Source organism: Thunnus thynnus, chromosome 6 (genome assembly GCF_963924715.1).
Source record: "Thunnus thynnus chromosome 6, fThuThy2.1, whole genome shotgun sequence".
Classification (NCBI taxonomy): domain Eukaryota; kingdom Metazoa; phylum Chordata; class Actinopteri; order Scombriformes; family Scombridae; genus Thunnus; species Thunnus thynnus.
In genome coordinates, this window is record NC_089522.1 from 15,949,132 (window position 1) to 15,973,020 (window position 23,889).

A 23,889-nucleotide genomic window follows, 5' to 3' on the forward strand; every position below is an offset into this window, starting at 1 on the left:
ATATTGTTTTGAAAATAATATCATCAAATTATTATTCAAATTATCATTGTGTTTATCTCCCTTTAATTAATTTACCTGTTACTCTGTGACAGAAATCATACATCAACAATATACAAAATACTCTGAGGTCAATTAATAACTGCTGGATCCAACGTTTAACTATTTATTTAGAGTTATTTTAGTAGAATTTATTAGATGTGAGGGGTTAAAAGTCAATAGACAGACAGATATATATGAGCTGCTTTGTGTTCCTCAGAGATCTCTGTTGGCCACCCGCCACTGACCCATCAGTCCACAGCAGACTGCAGCAGTGACGACATTCTGCCCAGAAAACTCAACGGCTCCTCACTGGAGATACCGAGCCACCAGAACCTGCACCGGGAGCTGCTGCTCAGCCATAAACGGTAAACAGCTCTACTCTCTGTTCTTAATGCACTAATTAATGTTCTCAATAACTAACTACTCTCTGACTGAGGGTGCAGGGGCCTGCTGCTGGAGGAGAAGCCGGAGCTGAAACGAGTGTTGGAGCAGCGCAGACTGGAGCTGCACAAGGAGGCGGAGATGGCACAGCGGCAGCCCTCAGATCTGGAGATGGAGCTCCGCAAGAGGCAGCAGAAGCTGCAAGAGGTCAGAGACACATAAACACACAGCTGAGAGACACTTCATGACGTAATTAGAGGATATAAATAAATTCACCTCAGACCAAACATACAGAGGTTGTTGTTAGTGTTACCACAAGGCTTTAAGGGCCAAAAACAGTACTCAGAGTGGAAAGTAACTAAGTATATTTATTCAAGCGCTACTTACACTTCTACTCTACAACATTTTAGAGATAAATATTGTACTTTTTAGTCCACTACATTTACTTGACAGCTATACTTACTAGTTACTTTTCAGGTTAAGATTTTACATTGAAAAAAAAACATGATAAGTTTTTAAGACACAATGCACTGTTAAAAATTAAAGCAGTGGCTCCCAGCCTTTTTGGCTTGTGACTCATTAAAAACTGTCTATTTGGGGCCCTTTGTCATGTTTCAGATGTCCTCTGCAGTTCCACAAAAGAGGGATTTCCCTTTAAACTTCTCAGATGGTTTTATTTAAATAATCGTTCAAGGCCCAAAGGGGTAAACATTTCCAATATTTCACCAAAAAAAAAAGAGAAAAGATTAGAGAGTAGTCCAATACTGAATACAAATTTGTGCAACAGAGTTTTTTCTTCTTTCCTCTGTCATTAATCAACTCAAAACACCCCAAATTTATCTTGTGGCTGTTTGGAGGGGCCCGGCCCCTCGGTAGAGGACCCACACTGATGCTTCATTACTAATGATCTGATAATTAATATATAATAATATATGAGTCACAGAGGCCATTTTTCTGCAGAATAAGTACTTTTAGTTTGGAAACTTTAGTACAACTTGTTAACACTTCTATATCTTTTCTTGAGTAGGATTTAGTATTATAATAGGAGAACTTTTACATTATTGTGCTGCTACTTTTACTTAATGGAAGGATCTGAGAACTTCTTTCACCACTGCCAATACAAACATTTCCATATTAAAGGTGTCAGTATCAATACTAATCAGCTTTACATCTGATCATGTTTATGACCAAATAGCCTCAATATGTTTTCTAGCTCAAGTCTTGTTGAAACAGTATTTAGGCCATATAGCACATTAACACTCTCCATTTAAACCTTAGTGATGTAAATGTCATTAGGTAGTAATGCTATATTATTACTTTCTGTGGACTAAAGATGGTCACAATGACACTGACTGGCTGACACGCTGACTCGTCCTCTGTTTGTCCAGTATGAGCAGGAGGAGATCAGGCGGAGGGAGAACCAGCAGAAGATCCCAGAGTTTGTTCGTGTGAAGGACAACCTGAGACGCACACAGATGTCTGAGCAGTGAGGCCCCGAAGCTCCCATCAGCCCCTGCAGCATCTCACCACGGTGGCCCTGTATTCAGTTCACTGTCTCTTCAGATACTGTATAAGGAATCATGCACACCAGGAAACACATGATCCATATTTAGAAATGTCTTCTTAAAACTTTGTTTTGTTTCTGATGAGGGAGTGCTCCTTTTTATTCATAACTATGTGGAGAACTACTGGTTCAGGGAGAGAGGTACTGCTGTTGAGAGGCTTGATATTTTTTATGTTTTTTATGGTCATTATACTATTTATTTTTTCAAAATCAATTTCTTATACTTCTTCCTACATTAAAGCAGCATGAGGCTGTTTTATTGTTTGTTTGGCGGAAGGGCCACATCAGTCACGCAAGCCTAATTATTTACTTTCTATAAGACTACTATCTATGCGATTGCTAACAGAGAACTGTTTTGTATCAACAGAAATCAGGACGAAACATTGTACATCCCCTCAGTGTTACACATTTGCATGTTTGTTTATCTGTTTATGTCGTGACTTGATTTTTAGTGTGTCCGTGTGCTGTGGAAATAAATGGTTTTGCTTATGGTTTGCAGAGATGCACTGTTTTGTTGGACACAGTTTAAAGCGCTGGGGATTGATTTGCATGCAGCTCTTCTCCCTGAGGACTCTCACGGTTCTTTCACATGGATATGGGACTTTGTTTAATTGGCTGATCTTTTCATTCCATCACGGGACGAGAGGAGAGAGCAGGCCATCTGGAGGAGGCTTTTCAGGATATATAGGCTATAGGAATACCCAGGGGCCTGGTTAAAAGGCACTGGAGACATTTGGGATGGTCAGGGAAGCAACCAGCTGAAAGCAAATACAAGGAGCCTGTTTGCTGTTTCAGAATTACATTTAGGTTATTTTTAGTAACGGACCACGAACACAGAGAAACCCAAAGTGCTTCACATAATCAGTGGTGAGAGAAGTATTCAGATCTTCTGCTTAAAATGATCACATTGCAAAGTATGATACAAGTAATAGTCCTGCATTTAAAATTTTATATACAAATACGGAAGTATTATCAGCTAAATTTACTGTATCCATATTAAAATGTGCAAGCAGTATTTTATTGTTGTAGGTGTTGGAGATGGAGGTGATTCTAACTACTTCATGTACTACTACTGGGTAGTTTTATCTTATATGCTAATAATAGATCTTTTAAATCTTAATCTGCAAAGAAACTATAGTAACAATTACTACAAAATAGATGTAGTAGAGTAAAAGGTAAAGTATACTCCTCCTGAAATGTAGTTAAGCAGAAGAATAAATAAGCATCAAATGGAAATACGTAATTAAGTACTTCAAATTTGTACTTAAGTGCAGTGTTTGGGCAATTGTACTTTTCATCACTGCGCATAATGCAATAATGAATAAAGTAAGCAAAAGTAGTTTTAAAAATCCAAATTATCAAATGAAATGCCATCAATTAGACAAAATATTCTATTCAGCACAAGTAGGTCAGATATGTAGCTTAATATGAAAGATAATCAGCTATGAAAAGTACATCTGTCTCCACAATATAAAATGTTTTAACGTATTTTTGGATCTTTGAGAATGGATGAAAGGATGATTTTTGACCCACATATTTTGTTTTCCATCATCATGGCGGAGAGAAGAGGGAGGTGTAATTTTGTTCACCACCACGTTACTTGCCAGCTGTCCTGGGTACATTTATTTTAACCAAAACTTGTCTCTTCTCCCTGCGGTTGTTCCTCTTTTGTGTCTCCTTTTATACCAACAGCACCTCGGTGAGTCGCGTGCTGTGTCGATACGCAGAGCGTGTCTGGAAAGTCAGCAGCGTCGGAACAAACCATTTAAAAACAGTCCGGGGGTCACTGGCATCAAATAAGTTACCTTCCCCGTTTAAAACTTACATTTTTCAATACAATATTTTTTGAGAGATTATAATAATGGTCAATACGGGCTATGAAGTAAATATAAGAGGAAATTAGCGAGTAAATAAATACTTCAGCAAAAATCAACACAGCTCTCCCCCCTTCAAAGAGAAAGTGGAGTTGACTGGAACAGATGTCCCAAGCGCTGCTCTCACTTCTGACCAGAGAAAGTCTGAACTACTGCTACCGCTGCTGTCGGGACGATGCTGTAAAAGAGAAGATAACACACTACAGGGTGAGTACACATGGTTTTCATTAGGTCAGCAACATGATACAAAGAGAAAACACCGGACAGGTAAGAAGCAGCAACACTAGTACAGCCAGGAGTCTGTGTGAGGCGGTGGATACTGTTATAAGTCCTTAAACTTTTATGCATTTGAGTTAATTGTGTAATCAAACTGAGTGCTTTAATATATTATACATCTTTAAACACTCTTTGATACTACATATTATTTTAAGTGTTCATTCTTCTTCAGTGGTCAAAATAAGTATATTTACACGTGTTCTGTACCTATAAGTATGACTTTACTGAGTATTTCCATTTTTTGCTAATCTTTACTTTAACTCCACCACATCTCAGAGAGAAAATGTACTTTTCATACTAATTTATTTGACAGTTATAGTCACTTTTTCTATGATAAAAAGATTTCACATACAAAATATATGATCAGCTAATAGCATTGCTTTATTAAGGCACTCAGTAGTTTGTAATGTTAATAAAATGGGCTCAACATCGACAACTATAACATTAAAATGCTGCTTAAATGTACATTGTAATGCACCAATAATGATGATTATAATGATATCATATATAGTCTGTATAAGGAGAACTCTTACTTTTGATACTTAAAGTACATTTTGTTGCACTTTTAGTTAAGTAAAAACTTAAAAGCAGTACTTTTACTTGTAATGGGATATTTTCTTAGTGTGGTTCTGCCATTTTTACCGTGTACCAACACTTTTTTTTTTACAAGAATACTTGTACAAACCCTGTGAAATAATGGTATGCATAAGAAGAGTTAAAATCCCACAGTATTGCAACCATCAGACTAAGCAATTATGAGTAATGAATACTTAACAGCTGTGGTGGATGACTGTGTGGGAGTCTCAGCAATTTAATCACTTGCTGTGTACCATGAATGTGAACAGGTTGCTTTCACAGATAAACAACACTGTAGGACTATTATTTGTGGCAACAGGCCGGTCAGCGGCAGTTATTTGTGCTCACAGCAGCAGAATAAACACAGTCTCCTACAGCCCACGTGTTGACAGACATTCAGTGCTACAGTGGTGCTAAAGACAACACCTCTGTGTTGTTATGCCCCGGTTCTTTTGTCAACGGTGGGCACTTGTGGGTGAAAAGCTGTAACCACATCCTGACAATGCCCTGGGATAACCATCAGTGTCCATTCAGAGGCCTCAGAGACGATGACTCAGAGGGACAAGGTGTCACGATCCATGGCCAGCCCTTCAGCCTCTGGGGAACAATGGAGCATCTTTTCTTGCCCTCTTTATTTACGCTGTCGCTGGGCTGCGACAGAGCTGGTGTGTCTGCTCAGCATATGGCCTCCAGTGACTGAGAGCAGGCTTGTATGATGCTTATTACCCCTGCATTGTCTCTGCTGGAAAACAAGACGCCTGCATTGACAAACAGTTGACAAAGGAAATAAGCTGTCAGTGTCTGAGTCTTTGATACATCCTCCTCATAACCGTGACTTTTGAACTTCATGTTATTGCAGCCTGCTGTCTGCATTTTGCTACAGTCTGTGGAGTTTCCAAAATCAGCACTGCTTCTTAAGGCTGACTCCAGTGGCGCGCTTTGTAACACAACACTTCTTTTTTTTTTTTCCTCCTGCCGCTCCCCCACATTGATGCCCCCTTTTTTTTTTTTTCTCCAGCAGCTCATGTTGTGTACAGAATGATCCATTCTGCTGAATGGATTTTGGCTTTTCATCAGACTCTGAAATAAGGCATGCTGTAAAGTCATTTGATTTCTTCCATAGTATCAGCACTCAGTGGAGAATCTTAATTACAGGGTTTCAAACAGGCCTCGGTCTGGTTTCAGGCATCCCTCGCTGTTTCCTCGCTGAGGCTGGTCCCTGTTGGTAATTCCAGGGCCGACCACAGTGGTAATGAGCACGGCGTTCCAGGACATCACAGCTCCAAAGGCTCATGGGAAAGGGTGGGGGTGGAGGGGTGGGGGGAAGTCTGGGAGACAGTGAATCCACATCATTATCCCTCACCATAAACACCCACTTCCGTAGATGTTACATCGTCACGGTCCGGTGAGCGTCGAGGATGGGTGGGACGGTCAGCTCCCATCTCCGACACGTTCCTAGATAGTCCTCATTAGTGATGATCATACACGCTGCAATTAAGATGTTATGGTTACATCAATCAAGTCTGCCGGGTGGAGACTGTGCTATCAGCGGCTACCCCTCCAGGAAATGGATTCCTGCTATGCTCCGTCGAGAAAAGTATTGTTTCTTGGCTCTCCCTAACTTTGTAATTTCAACACTCCCACGTCTCCAAGGAATGACGAATGGGATCAATGTCTTAGCAATAAGCTGCAACATCTAATGAAATCTGCTGTTTTACCCCAACCCAACCGCCGACCCACCCACTCACTCAGCCGAGACCTCCGACCACAGACGTTGTGAAAGTCTTCAGAGAGTTATGGGGTGTAAGTGGGTAAAATCCCACATTACCCTGCCTGTCTCTGATTACCAGGCCGGAATCCTGTTGACGTCTTTAGACTGCTTTCAAGCCCCCGTCGTTTGCACAGTAAAAACTCAGCACTGTTCCTCTCCCCCACCTCTCACTGCAGCCTTGTCTCAATATTTGGCCCGACAACGCCGCTCGGCCAGAAGCGGAGTTGTCAGCAGATATTGCGCCCACAGCAGATTATTGAGGCCGGTTGGTGGATACAGGGCCTTTGTTGCAGTGTTGTTTTACTGAGTCGAGCTGCCTGTGCTTCATTGTGCTACCGGCTGCTCTAAGCTGCATCAGTTCACATGAGTTGCTGTGGTGAAAGGGTCAGGCCTATGGGATACACAATAATATCCTGTTAGAGGAGGCTCAGGCTCTGTGTCTTCCTGGTCCCTACAGGAAAAAGACTTGATATCAATCTCCAAACACAGAGGATGAGACAGGAGCTGAGGATTATACACTGCTGCCTTAGCAACACACACGTTCATCCCTGCGCCTGTTTTCACGTCCAAGCGATTTACTTCTCATATGAGTTTTGCTTACATGATATAAACTCAGAGGCTGCTCCAGGAGTCACCCAGTTTATGAACATTTATGAATGTGTGGCATTGAGACAAGGCGAGCTAACAACATCCTTTAATCATGTTAGTGGCCGTAACGTTGTCTCTTATGATCTGCTGGCCTTTTTTAGGAGAAGGCTAGGGTGGTGGTGGACATGTGAGACCCAGAATAAATTAATTGACCTAAAAAAAGGAGAAAATAAAGGCAGCATTTTCTGGGAAGTTCTCTCCTGCCCTAAGGCGATTTCACCAAATCAGCCACAGACCTCCTGGCCTGGTTTTAAAAGCCTCGACTTATCCCCAGATGTTATTTCCAATTTGTTGTCATTGTTTTCCTGTTCTGGCTGTCGTTCCTCTTTGCATCATGTTTTTTGTTTATTATCAGTCAGATGTTCAATGGGAAACAACAATGGGACAGAGCAGGCCATAAACATGAATTGTGCTCGCCTGTTTGTGAATGCGGCGGCGTTGCACAGGAGTCAGCAGGACCCTTGTGATCTGATGCTGCGTGGACAAGCCCAGCATTGAGACATTCTTCTACTTCAAAGCCCCCAGAGGGTTTTCTGGACACTGGTTGAATGGGGAGCTGAGGGAGGGGTTGCGTGGGGGGAACAGGTGCAGTCCACGAGTGGGGTAATTCCCGCTGCCATCTGCTTTCTTTTTCGGGGTCCGGGCTCTTTAAACGCCCTCTGACACGCCTCATGGAGACACGCTCCCCCAGCCAGCCGCGCCATGCCCCGTCACCATGGCACCGCGATTCGGATTAACCCCCGCACATGTGCCGAGTCAAGCGTGGGGGTCTGCCTCTTTTGTGATTGAGCATGGGAGGGAGAAAGAGGTGGAGGAGGAGGAGGAGGAGGAGGAGGGAGATGGAGAGCTGCATGGATAAGTGTGTGAAAGGACACTCGCCACTCATTCACTTTTGTTAAGTGAAGCAGCAGGAGCGAGCATGAATGAAGCCATGTGGTAGAAAAACAACAGGAAGATATAGATTCCTAAAAGTGATCAATCTAACCTTCACTAATCTTATTTCAACAGGTATTTCTAAAAAAAAACTTGAGAGCAGACAGTCAAGATGACAGCCATCGAGAGCAAAGAGGAGATCAGTGACACTGACAGTGGGATTATCTTGCACTCTGGTAAGAGCATCACAACAAAATACAACAATACAGCATCTGATCTCCATGTACATCACGGACAGATTAGGGCGGCGTAATCAATATAAAACACAATCATTTTGTCAATAAAATGTCACAAAACAGCAAAAAATGTCAATCACCGTTTCCCAAAGCCCAAGATGCAACGTCAAATGTCTTGTTTTTTCCTACCCAACAGGCCACAACCCAAAGATATTCAGGTTACTGTCACAGAGGGCTAAAGACATCAGAAAATATTCACATTTAAGAAGCTGGAACAAGAGAATTTGGGCATTTTTTCCTTAAAATGATTATTCAGTTATCATAATAGTCGCTGCTTAATTTTCTGTCGATCAAGTAATCGACTAATCGTTGCAGCTCTAATGCTACTGATCTGAAAATAGTAAGCAAAGAAAATGGTGCCACATTATTATATTTACTTATTTTGGGGGAAAAAATCCTACTTTTTGACAAATTCCTCAGTCACATCCATAATCGAGACAAAATAAAAATGGTCTAATTGGTCACAAATTGCAGTAAATTTGTTTACAGATTTTGCAGATGATGTTTTTTAACTTTATTATCCAAAAGGGAAATTGATTCACAGTGTAGGCTCAAAAAAAGAACATACACAAACAACAAACAATAAGTCACAGACATGCAGTAGTCCACATATGACAGACCAAAAACCACCTGATACCACAGCTTCAGTTCTCTGCAGCACCGACCTGATATAAGTATCACATATAAGAAGTGATGTGTGGATGAGCCAAGAATTCCTCACTCATCCATAAGAAAATGATGCATCTTATTAAGTATGTTTAGGAAGCTATTCTTGATATAAAAGTGCACTATATACAGTAGAAATAGTCAATTTTATATTTAATTCTAAGGCTGATACTGATGCTGATGAGCAAAGCCTGATGTGATCTTCTGTGTATGCGCACTGCAGGTCCAGACAGCCCCACATCCCCAGTGAAGGACCTGACCACCCACACCAGAGCCCTGAAACTGAAGCACCAGTCTCTGGAGGAGCGTCTGGAGCTCTGCCTGCTGGAGCTCAGGAAGCTCTGCATCAGGGAGGCAGTGAGTAGCTTCTAGATGACGACAAATACGCACTAGCAAGAGTAAGAGGAACATTATGATAGCTCTAAATGAGCGGTTGCTTTTTTTTATAATCAACACTTTTATTTTGTCTTCACAGGAGCTGACTGGTAAACTGCCCTCAGACTATCCTCTGATGCCCGATGAGAAGCTGCCTCGCGTCAGGAGGAGGATCGGAGCCTCCTTCAAGCTGGACGAAGGTCTGATCCATCTGGATAAAGAGGTACAGTGTTAACTATTCTTGGCGAGAGAAAGAGAGTGAGCAAAAGAGACTACAATTCATTAGATCAAACTAAATGTTAAAACTTGTCTTATTGTAGGATCCAGAGTTGCAAGAGCTGGAGACCGGCTTGGCTCTTCAGATGCAGATTTATCAGGCGGCCCGCAAACTCTCCCTGGAGGAGAACCTCAGCAAACCCCAGAAGAAGAGCCGTCTGCAGCAGTGCAAGAGGGAGGAGAAGAAAGTGAAGGATCTGCAGGAGGCCGTGTTGCAGCACAGGATCAAGAGCGAGTGCAACTCACCGTGCATCAGCATCTCAACCAGCCAGAACAAAGGTGAGTGACACTGCTGCCCCCTTCAGGCCAAACTGTGCACTGCACTCATGAACGCTTGCAGTGGGTTTAATGGACTTTAAAAAATGTTTCTTTTCTCTGTGCAGATCTGAGCATGTCTGATGACAGCTCCCTGTCTGACGTGGTGGCCCTGGATGATGGTGAGTGAGGACTGTCAGTGTTTATCATTACTGTCTTACAAACATGCTTGGATTTAGATTTAGTAGATATGTGGGTCGGATAGAAATATTCTGGAGTGGTATGATGGCACAGAAATTAAATGAATGTCTCAAAATGTAATCATTTAACTTTAAATTTATATTAAAATACAAAAGTGAACCCCACTCTGTTTTTTTGTTCCTAATTGTGATTTTATTCTTATTTTTATGTATACAATGTGCACATTTTAGAAAACAGAGACAATGTGCTGGTTTTCTCTTTCACCTTGTGGGTAGTTTGACTGTTCTTCAGCTTGAATTCAAGCTACTGTGACATTAAAGGCTTTTCTTTAAAATTATTGTTGCATTCCTGCCTCATACTGATTGTTTGATGTTCTCTCCGACCATCCATAGATGTGGACTCGCCCGGCCCTCTCTCTCCCCCAGTGATGGGCACGTCCTACTTGGACCCCCTCCAGCTGTCAGCCAAGACCCTGCAGTCATCCCAGCAGTCAGCGAGTCAGCTCAGTGTGGAGTATGAGCGCTCTCCCATCCAGAACTCTCCGTGGAAAGAGTCTAGTCTGGACCAGCCGTACCACAAGGCTACTAAACCTCAGTCTGCTTGCAGCAGCAGGTCCAGGTACGAGTCTAAAGTGTGATATTAGACCGTCAACATGACCAACAGAGAGAAAACAAAATCAGAAAAGAAAAAATCTTTACATTTCTCAGCTTCCTTTGAGAGAACAGTTTTTAGTTTGACTGTTTACAGATGAAATCTATGTTAGTGTTTTAGTTTAGCAGGACTTGATAGTCCAGATTTACATATCTCATGTCATCCTTTCTGTTTTTGTTGTGTGCAGTAGTCCGGTGGGAACCCAGGTGTCTGCAGAAAGCTGCAGGATTCCTCTCTCTCAGTTCATCAAGAACTCGGCGCTGCGTCACAACCACTCCACCAGCGCCCCCTCCACCCCCGAGCTGCATGTACGCCGACAGTACTCCCAGTCTTTCAGGTACACTGAGAACTCATGTCAGACACATCAAGCGTGTGATGCATAAAGAGCATAGCAGCATGTGTATGATTGTTTTACAACTGTACATGATTTGTCTCCTCAGACTTCCCAAAAGTAAGCCATCTACCGACGTGGAGTGTCTCAGCTCAGAGAACAATCGAGGGCGAGCCAGGCTGCCGCAGCGGCACTGTGCAACTGACTTCATGGTGCGTTCTCCAGAGTACTCTCCCCTGCGTCCGTACCAGTCCAGCTCTGAGGACAGCAGCTCAGAGCACTCGACCTCCTCCTACATGAGCTCGCCTGGCAGGGACGGACCCACTGACATCCCGAAGCTCTGCCCTCCACCCTATGGATTCCACTTAGGAGCGCAGAAGAAAGGGGTCTCCAACTTCCCCAGCTCACAGAAGAACACCAACCGGCTGCAGCCCAGTCCCGGCTACATCAGGGCCACAGTGGAGGACGGCCCCCTTTCCCCTCAGGATCCGGACCAGGGAAAGTGCTACCTGTCCGCCCCTCCTGTGGCATGCAGCCCTCAGCAAAGACAGTGGCAGGAGGGAGCATCGTCCCCGAGGAGAGTGTTGAAACCCCCTCCGCCTTACACCAGGCTGGTGCGAACACCCTCGCTGAAGGAGTACCCGAACCACGCCATCCGGCTGATGCCCCGGGAGATCGTGTCGGAGGAGCTGAAGTCCTGGCACCACAGGAACCAGCTCCAGAAGTTACGGCCAAGTTATGTGGAACAGAGTATCAAGAGCCCCACTTCACCTCACCTGCCGTCATTTAAACAGGTTGGTACTTAATGATCCAATAGTGAAACTCACAGTAATGTTAAAATACAGCATATGTACAATATATTTATCTTTATGTTTATGTTTATGTTTTGCAGGGTTTGGGTAATGTGATTCTCCAGAGAGCCGCAGACGGGACTCCTGTCCAGTGGTTTGTAGCGGAGGATGCTGAAATCGTGAGCCAGGTGTAGCTGAGACGTTTCCTCCTCTGCAGGATGTTTAGTAGGATGTTCGCTCTTCCTCTCTATTTATCTCTGTATTTATTAAGTCTTTGGACTCTCTGTGAGATTGTTTGTTGATGCAGAAAACGTGGACCTATCGGTACCCCGATGAGCACATTTCTCTCTCTTTTATAACTTAAAACTTATTGTAAGGTGTAAGCCAGTTTTATTTATTTCAAATTGTTTTCTAATAGATGTTTCTAAAGTTTCTGAGGTGAATTGAGATTCATACGATTTCATAAGTGTGTCAAATGGATCTTAGGATTTAGAACAAACTTGCTGTGGTTTCAAGAATTTCTTTGTGGCTGGCACACATTTTTGCACATAAAATTCACCTACAAGTAGTTTTCAAATAAGTTTTCCCGTTCCTAATATAATTTTATATTTATCTATAATTTAAAGTTTTTCCCTACTAAAAATTTGATATATGTACCTTTGGAAATGCGTTGCTCTTTTTATATACACAGTTAAAGTTTAACATCTGTCTAGACACCATGTGAAGTAAGCTGACTCTTATTGTTTCCTATTAACTCTTAATAATTAATCACTGGTGCCTTTAACAGTGGTTTGATACATGTTCTCACTGCAGTATGGTGTTTTGTTACTAACCAAGTGATTGTATCAGTTTTGATATTTTTTTTGTATATTTATAATAAAAAATATGACTGAAAAAGGTTTGTGGTCTTAATCTAGAAGGTGGAGGCGTTTTCTTAAGTAAAATACATAAAACATATGCAAGAACAACCAAAAGTGTTACATCAAAATGTTTAATATTCACATACAAAGCGCTTTCTGGAATGACACAGTGTTTCAGCTTGTCTTTACAAGCACCTTGACCTTGAATATCCCTATCTGGGATAATAAAGTTTACCTTGACCTTGATTTTTACAGTACAGTACAGTACACAAAATTTGAAAAACAGTATATTCCCAAAGAAGAGATCATTCCTCAAATGTGCCATCTTGAAGCTTCCACAAGAAGTAAGTCAGCGTTATGACAGAGAGAAGCACAAAGAGGTACGTGCAGAGCAGCGCCCAGCGACAGCGATACAGCCAGTGAACCAGAGGTCGTTGTCTCCACAGAGATCCACACCTGACGAGAGAAGGTCAGTCAGTGTTTGTCCGCAGGAAATAATCATCACAATGAACACCTGAAAATTATGTTGACTTACGTGCCAGGAGAGATCCGCCGGTAGATATTTGTACTCTTTTTATCTTTGTCTGCCTTTTTCTTTGATAACACAGCTTTGCCTTTGTGTCTCTGTCGCAAAGTGTCCAGAGGGGAACTGAAATAAAGACACACGTTTCCATTTTCACTATTAAATTATTCCACTACATGCAAAGTAACAAAAGGTGGACATAATTACAGAGAGCCATTTAGTAAATACCAATCTATTGAGGCCTATAATGATTTTGTTCATACTGCTGGTCACTTTTGAGGCTGCGGTTTGTACTGGTGTTAGTGGTAAATGTCCTGTTAGGTCACAATTTGCTTTATTTTCTATTGCAAATCAACATTTTTAAAAAAAGATTATAAATACGATATTTACACTTACATGACAATAACATTAAAAATAGCATCACTATTCTCAAAATGGACAAATAAACTCCTGAGAGTATGTATGAGGGTCTGTGATGATTTTTGATGTTTTGAGATCTGGTCTCGTCACAATCCTTCATGTTTCTAACTGAAGCATCAACAAACAGACAACAACTATCTGGCATCTTTGGATGTCGCCTTAAAAACTAAACCGAACTCTACTTAATATTATGATTCAATGATGGTTTGACCTCTATCGGAAAGAACACATTTAGTTAAATATGAAATGATCTATTTAGCATTTATAATTAGTATATAACATTTGATAACTGGTTAATAACAGAGTATAATGTAGTTGTAAGCAGATTTAAGCGTTTATTAATGTATTTGTCAACAACTATAATTCCTCCTGTGGACATCCATGTGTGGATTCTGGTATATAATATATATAATAATATATAATATATAATATAATATATAAATAATATAATATAAATCAGTATAAAATCAAAGGACCTGTAAAATAAAGCATCACCACAGATAATGAACAACAATATAGTAAAACACAGCTGCAATAATATGAATACGTCTGTACAGGAGAAGCTGAAACTGAAGACAAAAACTGTTCATTAAAATGCACTTAAAATGTCCTTATATCTGTTTCTAACTACATTATAATGTGTTATAAACCGTTTATTAAATGTTTATGTACTGCTTAGGAACGCTAAATAGGGGGACTTAAAGTGTTACTGATGAAACTTATACTGCTGCCTTTGTAATCTGTAATCATGTAACTAATGACATTAATGATGGCTGTTAATAACTAATTAATGTTATTAGTTACACATGTGCTTTTCCTGCCATGAGACATAATAACATCTAAAAAAGATCTATTGTTATTTATAGTAGTTGATTTCTGAATCGCTACTGTGGGCAAACACTGTAAGTGAGTAATGTGGAAGAATAAAATGACAACATACACCAAACAGAAATATTTCACTGTCAAACAAACACAGGAAGGAAAAAACAACATAATGAGCTTCAGATAATTGTTATTTACTTTAGGATCATGTGTCGTGCTGTGTTTCTGTTATGTGAGTCCGAGCCATACTTTTTGTTCTGTATCTTCCTGGTGGCCACTTGCTTTGGTGGAGGGCACTCTGGCTCGGGGACGGGAGGGGGGTCTGGAGGAAGCTGAGCAGCTGGAGCTTCTGGTGGGGCTTCAACTGGATTAAGTGGCCTGTAAAAACCACAGAAAAGAGAAATCAGGTGATGTACTCCATAACCACGTGGTCCGGATATGAAACATAAACTCTGAGTCTGTAGTTGACCTTTCCTCCGCTGTGTGGCTCTCATCCTTGGTGATGGCGCAGACGCTGGACTCGGGGCTCGGTGTTGGAGACGGGCAGGCGGGGGAGGACGTCTTGCTGGAACCTGCTGCCAGCTTCGTCAAGTCTCGCTTTGTCTTCTCCTGTCGAGACAAAGAGGAAGTTTGGCTTTTTGGATGATAACTTTAAGGCCTGGATGTAGAGAGGATGTAAAGAAACTGAGAGAGCTCACTAAAGACACCTTCTTACCTGGAATTGTATTGGAATCAATGATATACTGACCCTTCGACGAATGCAGGGCTAAAAGAAAAAGTGAGAGGAGAATCTAAATGTAGACAGACTGATGTGACAGAAAGGTAACAGCACATACAGCATATTAAACTGTACAACAAGCCAAATATCTGCATACCTGAGAGCTTCTCATTCTGCTCTCACCGTCCTCTGGCTCTAGAAGAAGAGATCCAGATGTCAGTCACGATGTTGCACATTACAAGCAGAACAAGACAAATACCACGAGACACGTGATGAGAAACCTGGTGAAGCTCTGCTGTCGATGGCGTTCTTGAAGGGGTTCATCTTCTTGAGCTCCTCCAGCTCCGCCATGTTTCTGTCATGTCGCCTCCTCAGATTCTCCACGTGAGCCACCATGAGCTCGACTGCCCGACTCACTCGAGCCTCCTACCAAAGATGGAAAATATAATGACATAAACTCACTGCATGGACTTAATAAGTAAGACTACAGTGCAATAAGGGGCACTAACAGAAAGATCTAAGTTGTTAATAATAGATTTACAAATGTATAGTATAATTTATAATGTGCTACAGTTTAATAATTGAAGCAATGGAAATAGATATTTTGGGTTGTGAGGCCACATCGTCGAGTGTAGAAACACTCAGGCACATCTGTTTTTTTCAGGTGCTGAGCCCAAAATATGAAAATGTAGACTGACATGGTTTATATCCTCTGACAGCAAGACCATGAAGGGAGATCTCTCCTCAGACTGCTTTTTATCTGGAATAAGTCTGCAAAACATCTGGACTCAGAGTTTTCATTTGTTCATGATGTACCAACATTTTAAAATCCTGGCTTATTATTATTTTGTCTTTTTGAACACTGCCAATTAATTAATTAACCAATAATAAAGTAAGTCATCATTAACAACTTATAAACAGTTGATGACACTTATGAGTTACATAATATGGGATTTTATTCCAAGTAATATGAAATCAAACCTCATATCATAACACAAACATTTCCTCTTTTTTACAATTTTAACATTTAAACAGATATTTCCCTCTGGATCAAAATCTAAATCTCTTCAGTTTCTCTCTCTGCATACATTGTTTTGGTGTTTTCTGTTAAATGCTGTTTTTGCAAATTAGGTTTGTTGTTTAGGCCTTATGTGTGAAGAATGCTTCTTATTACTTTTATTGTTCCCTGTTTGTCTTTGTTTGTTGCCTTCATTCTGTTTTATTGCTCTTTGTTCTCACTCTGTGAGGATCCAACAGTCGACAGCTTGTAATGTTTTTCAATTTTCTGCTATGAAATGAAATGAAAGGAGATGAGAGTGTCTTACATGGCGCTGAGCATCCACACACACGACAGAAGCAAAGGAACCTCAGTGTACCTGGTGCACGGCGCCGAGCACCTCGGCTGTGTTAGAGATTCGTTCCACCGTCCCACCGAGGATGTCCAGAGACAGTTCCAGCCTCTGCAGGATCGTACTGCGCTTACTGTCCAGACACAGGCCCTTCAGGGTCTGGAAACACACACACAGATCATGGTCACTTTTGGGAACATTACATAGACTTACATTAATTTCCTGGAGACTTTGCCCAACCTTAACTAACCGTAACCACTGACCCAAAAATCAACTTTTTCCGAATTGGGGACACGGCTTTTGTCCCCAATTAACTGGTCTTGAGTCTGAAAGTGCCTGAAAGTAGGCTAAGTCACACCAAACAAACACACACACACATGTCCCTGAACCTCTGGTCTGGTCATCAAGTCTTACTTCAGACTTGCAGACTGTACCTCCAGGGTCTCTCTGCCTCTGGTCAGCTCCAGCTGGATGTTCTCCTCGGCCAGGTTGCGGGCGTGCTCCTCCGCCTGCAGCCTCTGCTTCAGAGTGTACTGGTCGCAGCGGAAAGCCAGCGCAATCTGAGAGAAGGCCGTCTGTGAGGAGAAACAAACCAACATCATTTATGTCACTCAGGTTTTGCACATATATAATATATATATATACATATATATATAATTATATTTTTGTTTTGTCTGATGTTTCTCAGGTTTATAATCTCCTGGTGCTGAAGAGAAACTTTATTTCCTTCAGCTGTATTTGAATTGTTGAAATGACAATAAAACCAAAATTGAAATAAAATAAAATAAAATTGAACTTTTCTGTGATGTAAACATTTAAACAAATTAAATTAAGCCTAATTTGCATTTGATGCCTAATATGGGCAAGTCGATATTTAGATATTCAGCACAAAATCAAGGACTACGCTCCTTAAAACCTGCATAAATATTACAATTAAAACATTAAAAGCACAAACAACAGGCACAATGAGCAAATAATGCACACGTCACACACCAAGAACATAAAAATGCACATTTAGGGCAACAGAAAGAGGAAAAATCATCATGTAATCTGTGTGTGGCCTTACCTCCAAATCCTTCTCTGACATCTCTACACTGTCAGAAAACAAGAAGATCCAAAACTTAATGCAGGATTGAGTTAGATTGGGTTTTATTTACAGTAAATACATCATGATCTTGATCCTTACCTGTTGAGGCCAACACGCTCTATTATGGACAGCTCATTCCAGCTCGTGATTGGCGGCTCCTCTTGACCGATTTCTGTTATAAAGAGACAATACAGTTTATATTTGTTGCCGTGCCAAACAGTGATTTGTGGTCTCTCTATGAAAATGTTACAGCTGTTACCGTCTTCACTGTCGTCACTGTCCGCCATGGTGGGCAGATTATAAGTGTTTGTCGCTGCTTCAGGCTGAAAGAAGTTCAGAAATATTATCTGACACTGAAAGACAAACTAATTAAATATAAAATGTTGTATTAACACTAAGAATTAACAGCCTGGTTCAGAGACAGCTGTAGATTATTTGACTCACCTGAGCGTTCATCACTACAAGAATAATCCAAATGTTTTATTCAAGTAAAACCAGATTAAATATTTTAAATTCTCTTCACAATCAACAATGAGTTTTTCATTGCTGCTGGAGAGACAAATGTATTCTTGTAAGTCCCTGTCCGTGTTTGGTCCATTTTCTCCGGCTGCCTTTCTCCTGTACTGAGAATAGATAATCCTATTAAGAGATCCACAGTCAAACCCGAGCAGGGCAACCGCCCCAAGAGGCTCATGGGTAGCCACGGATCTACCTGCTGCTGTGTTTTTATCTATAACAAATAAATACTATTGCAGGTGATGAGTCAAATGTGCCACTACTGCAGTTCCCATCATGCTCGCTGTCATTTGAACCACTACAGATGAAGGCAAGGAGAATATTTTAATTGACTGGTGAAATCATATAAAAGAGGGTTTAAACATTTACTGACACAAACAGATCAGGATCCACTTATCATCAGCACTTCATTACTTGTTTTCCTAAAGATTTCCATTTAAATTAAACATTTTGAGTCCAATATTAGACTTGATTCAGGCCCCCACAGACCATAAGAGCAGACTTGTCTGTTACAGGTTTGGTTCCTTACAAAAACGTCTCCAGAACTCTTAAATCTGGCAATATTGTCACGAGAAATGTATTTTTGCATTAAGATAATAAAGGAGCTCCATATGGATGATATTAAAATGTCTATGACATGTCATGAATCAGCAAGTATTAGGATTTAAAGTGTCGGAACTAGGAAATAAACCAGTGGATATTTTCATTATTTTGTTCTCCATAGAACGTTGAGATATATTTGTTTAATTTCTATTTCTCTCCTTCGTGGGTTTTGTTCCTATGAGTGTCCCTTTTTTAAAAATGTAGTTTCTCATAAACACTAGAAAATATTAAATCTTCTTAAGAAAATGTACTGTGCAAAAGTTTTAGGCACTAAAAGTAAAGCGAGGATGATTTGATGACCTTAATCACATTAACGTTTAGTGTGAGCTTTGCCTTAAAACAGCAGCAGTTCTCCTCGGTACGCCTACAGTTTTCAAGGTATTGGCAGGTCGGTTGTTCCAAGAATCTTGGAGAACAGTTCTCGTGTGGATTTAGGCGTCTCAGTTGATTCATTCTCTTCACGTAATCCCAGACTGACTCGATTATATTAAGATCAGGGCTCTGTGGGGGGACATACCATCTGTTGCAGGACTCCTTTTTTTCAAAAATAATAGGAAGGAAAAAAATGAATAAAAGTAAACAAATGTACCCAGTCCCATATATGAACTGACAGTTGTATATGTTTACACATATACAAGCACACACAGATCAAGTCTTTTCCCCCACAATTAGACTCTAGTTGTATGTTTGGGGTCATTGTCGTGAAGCAGAATGTGGGATTGATCAGAGGCCTCTCGGATTATGTTGCATAATGGATTAAGGATCTAAACTACTAAAGTACCAAAAACTTTTGTACAGCATTGTACATGTAAAATGTTGCTGATGGAATATTTTAAACAGACTTTCAGATCTTAATGCAGATCTAAAAATGGAGCAGAGATTGTAAAGCCTTTGTGATTTTGGCCTGTATACATGACATCAATATTCAGTGATCCCTGTAAAAAGATAAATTATGAACCAAGATAATTACACTAACGAGAAGAGTCTTAGGTTCAAATTGAAATTCATTACAAACATCCAACACTGAATAATGAAATGTCTGAGACCATTAAACCCAAAGTTTTCAAAACCAAGTTTCAAACTCCACAGATGAACACAAAGCTACCCAGAAGTAAAAAAAAAAACAAACAAACAAAAAAAAAAAAAACACCCAAAAACCGTCAATTTTGGAGCATCTCCACATTTTATTCATAGAAAAGTTGTAATTTAGTAGAGGCGTTGGGGTTTGCCCATGGTGCTCTTGACGTAGAGGGCGCGCACGTTCTGCCAGTTCTTCTTCAGCAGTGACACCAAGAAGTTAACAGCCAGGTGGATGTTGTACACAAGCTCGTCCTCTGTCATCTTAACGTGTCCTACAGCCACAGCCAGACACAGCACCTACAACACAGCAGAAAACCGGTTAATAAAATCAATTTCTTCAACATTGTTTACAGATAAAAACATTTAATATTAGCGCTTACAACAGAAATCAAACAGCACAGATTTTTCTGATACAACTCCTGCTGAACGTACCTTCTTCATCTGGAATTTGATGGTGGATTTGACCTCATCCACCTTGGTGGACAGGTTCTCGTTGTGGGTGAGCAGGGAGGGGAACTTGCCAGCCTTGTTCAGCCCGGGGCCCAGGATACGAGGGATCTGCTTGATCAGAGACTCTGAAGCCAGGAAGGCGTCGTACTTCTTGGCTAGAAGAGAACATATCAAACAAGATCAAAGTTAAAAGCCGGTCAAACTTCAATCACTGCTAGTCAGATGTCTTGCGGGTCGTGTTAACTTCATACCGAGCTTCTTGACCAGCTTCTTGTTCTTGTTGAGCTTTTTGAGAGCCTCAATGTCCATGTGGGGCAGGTCAGCGGCTTTGGCCTCGTCACAGTGCTGCTGGTCTCCCAGAAGGCACACAGAGAACTTGGGCCTGGGGAGAGTCTTCAGCCTGCACATTAACAAAGCGATCAGCAACATTACTCACGATCCACTTCAAACGCAGGGGTGTCAGCTGGTAGAAGAGGCAGGACATGACTGAGATAGTCATAAAATATCAGTTTTAGCTGTGTCATTGTGGTCGAAATGACACCTGGGATGTGCTTTATGCTAATCATCAGACCATTAAAAACTATTTATCAACTAATTATTTGCTAAAACCTCAATTTGTAGCTCAAATAGGAAAAATACACTGCTTGGTTTTAAATTAAAAGGAAAAATTAACTTGTCTAGAGTATCCATAACTTTTGATTTACATACAGAAACAACAGCTCCGCCCTAACCAAGTGACACCCCCGTTTCACTCCTGATTTTGCAGTTTAATAGAAAAAGTCTTACCCATACCGCCACCGTAGTCGGTGTCCAGGTGACCTCATTGGTAACACAATGTATAATGGTCGGCTAGAGGACGTGAGCTATAAGCTCAACCACTCAAAGCCTCCCCTCATGTTTTAAGACCCAGGGTAGGGGTCCGTCTGCTTCGCATTCACCAGCCAAGACTGGTCAGCTCAGTCAGACTACCCAGAGTACTTCTCCATGTCTGCCCCTGGCCTGTCTGGACTTTTTTCTCTTTCCTTCTTTTAATTTAATTCATGAGTTTTGAGCTACTTGTCTTATAAAAAGGCTGTTTTCTTAATACTCAGACAGGGCTGGCAGCACACAGGGAAAAGGTTGGGTGAGACAGTAAAAGGTCGAACCTGACAGTGCCGGAGAAACGCTTGTCCTTCTGGGGATCATAGTTTTTCAAGCTGATCTGCAGCTCCACAGTCTCCACAAACCTACAAGTGGAAAACAAGTTAAACATGATATCTGACATATGTAGGCAGAAGTGTTACAGGTTAACCAGCTCTCCTCAGATAAACTTACTTCCTGGGCTTGGCCGCAGAGTTCTGCAGGACCTCCTTCACGGCTTCGTACAACGTATCCCTGGACACCTTACTGTAATACAGAAAATGACAGAAAACATGTATAAGCAGCCGATCAGTGAGACGTCAATTAGCCCAGATTAGCTTGCAATGTAGCCGCCAGTAAATGTTGGAAAATAGCAAAGAAGTGCGTAAAGATTTCAAAAAATATTATCTACAGCTACTAATATAACCATCTGATGTTGGATTGTTTATTAAAACACGTTTAAAATCTGTGGATGACGATGGATTACATGTGAAACTTAACGCGGTATCCTACACCGGCAGATGAACCGGTCCGCTACGTGACATTTAGCTTCACATAAGTCTGTAAAACTGGACTGAAAAACTCAAACTGTCGCTCAAGATATTAACACTTCAGTGTTGGGCGAGTAATACGGTCGCTAAATATGTATAGACTGGCTGTTTCTGTGACATTTATTTGTGAAATTGTAGCTAACCTCATTTTCGCAGCTCGTCCCTCTCTTCTTGCTACGCTGAAAAGGAAGTGCTGCGGGAAGTTACGCAAAATAAAGGCGGCCTGGTGCCTACGTCATCAAACAGCGTGACCGACGCGTGATTCTCTTTCTCGCGAGATTGTATCATGGATTGTATCCATAACCCAAACCTTAACCCTAACCTCGCGAGAGTCCATCCCCCCGGCTGATCCAACTCTCTGAATACATCCATGAATCCAACATAGTGTTTACTTTTCTCTATAAGTATAAATATGAAATGAACTTGTATAATATAATATAACCCTGTCACTTAATTAATATTTGTTACTCTCCTGTAAATAATACATATTTACATTCATATTCGCTATTTGAATAGAATTTCATGACACTATAGCACTGCGGAGTTGTTCATAAAACAATAAATCTGTCAATATATACTACTCATGTCTTTGTACTTAAATTACGGTATACAAGACAGCGGTCCTATATAAAGACCAAATAGCAGTGGTGGAAGAAGTATTCAAATCCTTCACTTAAGTAAAAGTACCAATACAGCAATGTAAAAATACTCCATTACAAGTAAAAGTCCTGCATGAAAAAGAATAAGAAATACTTAATTAATCCCGAGGGAAATCTAAGTGTCACAACAGCACCGAAAAATCCTATATAAGTAAAACTACATAAGTATTATGAGTTTGATGTGGTTAAAGAATTGCAGTAAAAGTAGTGGTTTGGTCCCTCTGACTGATATATTATAATATATGACATCATTAGATTATTAATAGTGAAGCATCAGTGTGTAAGCAGCATGTTACTGTTGTAGCTGCTGGAGGTGAAGCTGGTTTCAACTACTTTATATACAGTTAGCTAGTTTAGTCCAGTGGTTCCCAACCTAGGGGTCAGGCCCCTCCAAAGGGTCACCAGATAAATCTGAGGGGTTGTGAGATGATTAATGGTAGAGGAAAGAAGAAAAAACAAAGTTCTGATACACAGTTTTGTTTTCAGTTTTTGGACTTTTCCTCTAATCTTTGATTTTGGTGAAATATTGGATTATTTGGACATTTATTGAAATGAAACCATGTGAGAATTTTAGAGGGAAAAATCACTATTTAGTAGAACTGTTAACAACTCATAGACATCTGAAATGTGACCCCAACTACACACTGCTTTTTGTAAGACGTCAAAAGCCAAAAAGGTTGGAAACCACTGGTTTCATATTTAACAATGTGTTGTATTTTAAAAACTTGTTATATTATCCATTGTGTCAAATCTTCATCTGAAAAGTAACTCAAGCTGTCAAATAAATGTAGTAGAGTAGAAAGTACAATATTTCCCTCTGAAATGTAGTGAACTACTAGTATAAAGTAGCACGAAATAGAAATATTCAAGTACCTCAGAATTGTACTAATAAGTAGTCTACAGTACTTACAGTAATTGTACTTACATTCCACCACTGTATATTTTTAAAGTTGCTCGGAATTACGATGTCACTAAACTCCATTTACCATTAACATGCCTGTCAAGCAGTCTGTAAACTCCCACACAGTCATGAAGAAAGGTCCCATCAGGCAAAATAAGTGAAAACACCTGTGTAGGTAGACGACGGCTGTGTAAGGGATTTAAAAGTATAGATCAAAAGTTCATAAGGGGCATATAGCATGAAAAACTATAAACTGATGAAATAGAATCATTGATGATTAAGGAAAAGTGCAGATGACAAAGCTGCAGATCTCAGTGTCTACATTTGTAATATCGCATTCACCCTGAGCCTGATAATATTTTAAGTTTCTACATTCTTCAGTAGCAC

At 40.7% G+C, this 23,889-nt stretch overlaps 4 protein-coding genes across 5 annotated transcripts in view; 2 read left to right on the forward strand and 2 right to left on the reverse strand.

Annotated features, from left to right (window-relative positions):
- Window positions 1–2,473, forward strand: part of zgc:195245 (uncharacterized protein LOC565483 homolog) — a 4,538-nt gene extending 2,065 nt beyond the window's left edge. Inside the window, exons 3-5 of the mRNA XM_067592086.1 lie at window positions 257–404; window positions 483–627; window positions 1,809–2,473. Coding sequence (XP_067448187.1) covers window positions 257–404; window positions 483–627; window positions 1,809–1,910 — 395 coding nt within the window. The 3' untranslated portion in view covers window positions 1,911–2,473. The remainder of the gene's footprint in view (window positions 1–256; window positions 405–482; window positions 628–1,808) is intronic.
- A 1,460-nt stretch (window positions 2,474–3,933) lies between these two features.
- On the forward strand, window positions 3,934–12,679 carry inavaa (innate immunity activator a). Its single transcript, XM_067592084.1, has 10 exons — window positions 3,934–4,065; window positions 8,138–8,238; window positions 9,188–9,321; window positions 9,440–9,562; window positions 9,660–9,894; window positions 9,999–10,052; window positions 10,464–10,689; window positions 10,910–11,059; window positions 11,163–11,847; window positions 11,946–12,679. The coding sequence occupies exons 2-10, from the start codon at window positions 8,175–8,177 to the stop codon at window positions 12,036–12,038; spliced, it is 1,764 nt and encodes a 587-aa protein (XP_067448185.1). The 5' UTR covers window positions 3,934–4,065; window positions 8,138–8,174; the 3' UTR covers window positions 12,039–12,679.
- A 186-nt stretch (window positions 12,680–12,865) lies between these two features.
- Window positions 12,866–19,762, reverse strand: si:ch211-163l21.11 (inositol 1,4,5-triphosphate receptor associated 1). The gene is made up of 13 exons (XM_067592087.1): window positions 18,068–19,762; window positions 17,883–17,946; window positions 17,723–17,795; window positions 17,603–17,630; window positions 16,971–17,111; window positions 16,564–16,695; window positions 15,469–15,613; window positions 15,345–15,382; window positions 15,185–15,235; window positions 14,939–15,078; window positions 14,719–14,847; window positions 13,240–13,353; window positions 12,866–13,160 (listed from the first exon to the last, which is right to left on the reverse strand). Exons 1-13 carry the CDS (start codon window positions 18,077–18,079, stop codon window positions 13,010–13,012), a joined length of 1,218 nt encoding a protein of 405 aa, XP_067448188.1. The 5' UTR covers window positions 18,080–19,762; the 3' UTR covers window positions 12,866–13,009.
- A 140-nt stretch (window positions 19,763–19,902) lies between these two features.
- On the reverse strand, window positions 19,903–22,188 carry rpl10a (ribosomal protein L10a). Of its 2 annotated transcripts, XM_067592088.1 has the most exons (6): window positions 22,086–22,188; window positions 21,587–21,658; window positions 21,418–21,498; window positions 20,524–20,672; window positions 20,255–20,427; window positions 19,903–20,119 (listed from the first exon to the last, which is right to left on the reverse strand). In XM_067592088.1, the coding sequence occupies exons 1-6, from the start codon at window positions 22,088–22,090 to the stop codon at window positions 19,949–19,951; spliced, it is 651 nt and encodes a 216-aa protein (XP_067448189.1). In that variant the 5' UTR covers window positions 22,091–22,188; the 3' UTR covers window positions 19,903–19,948. The 2 variants fall into 2 exon arrangements, with proteins under 2 accessions (XP_067448189.1, XP_067448190.1); XM_067592089.1 differs by lacking the exons at window positions 21,418–21,498; window positions 21,587–21,658; window positions 22,086–22,188 and adding an exon at window positions 21,059–21,344.
- Between the last annotated feature and the right edge of the window lie 1,701 nt (window positions 22,189–23,889).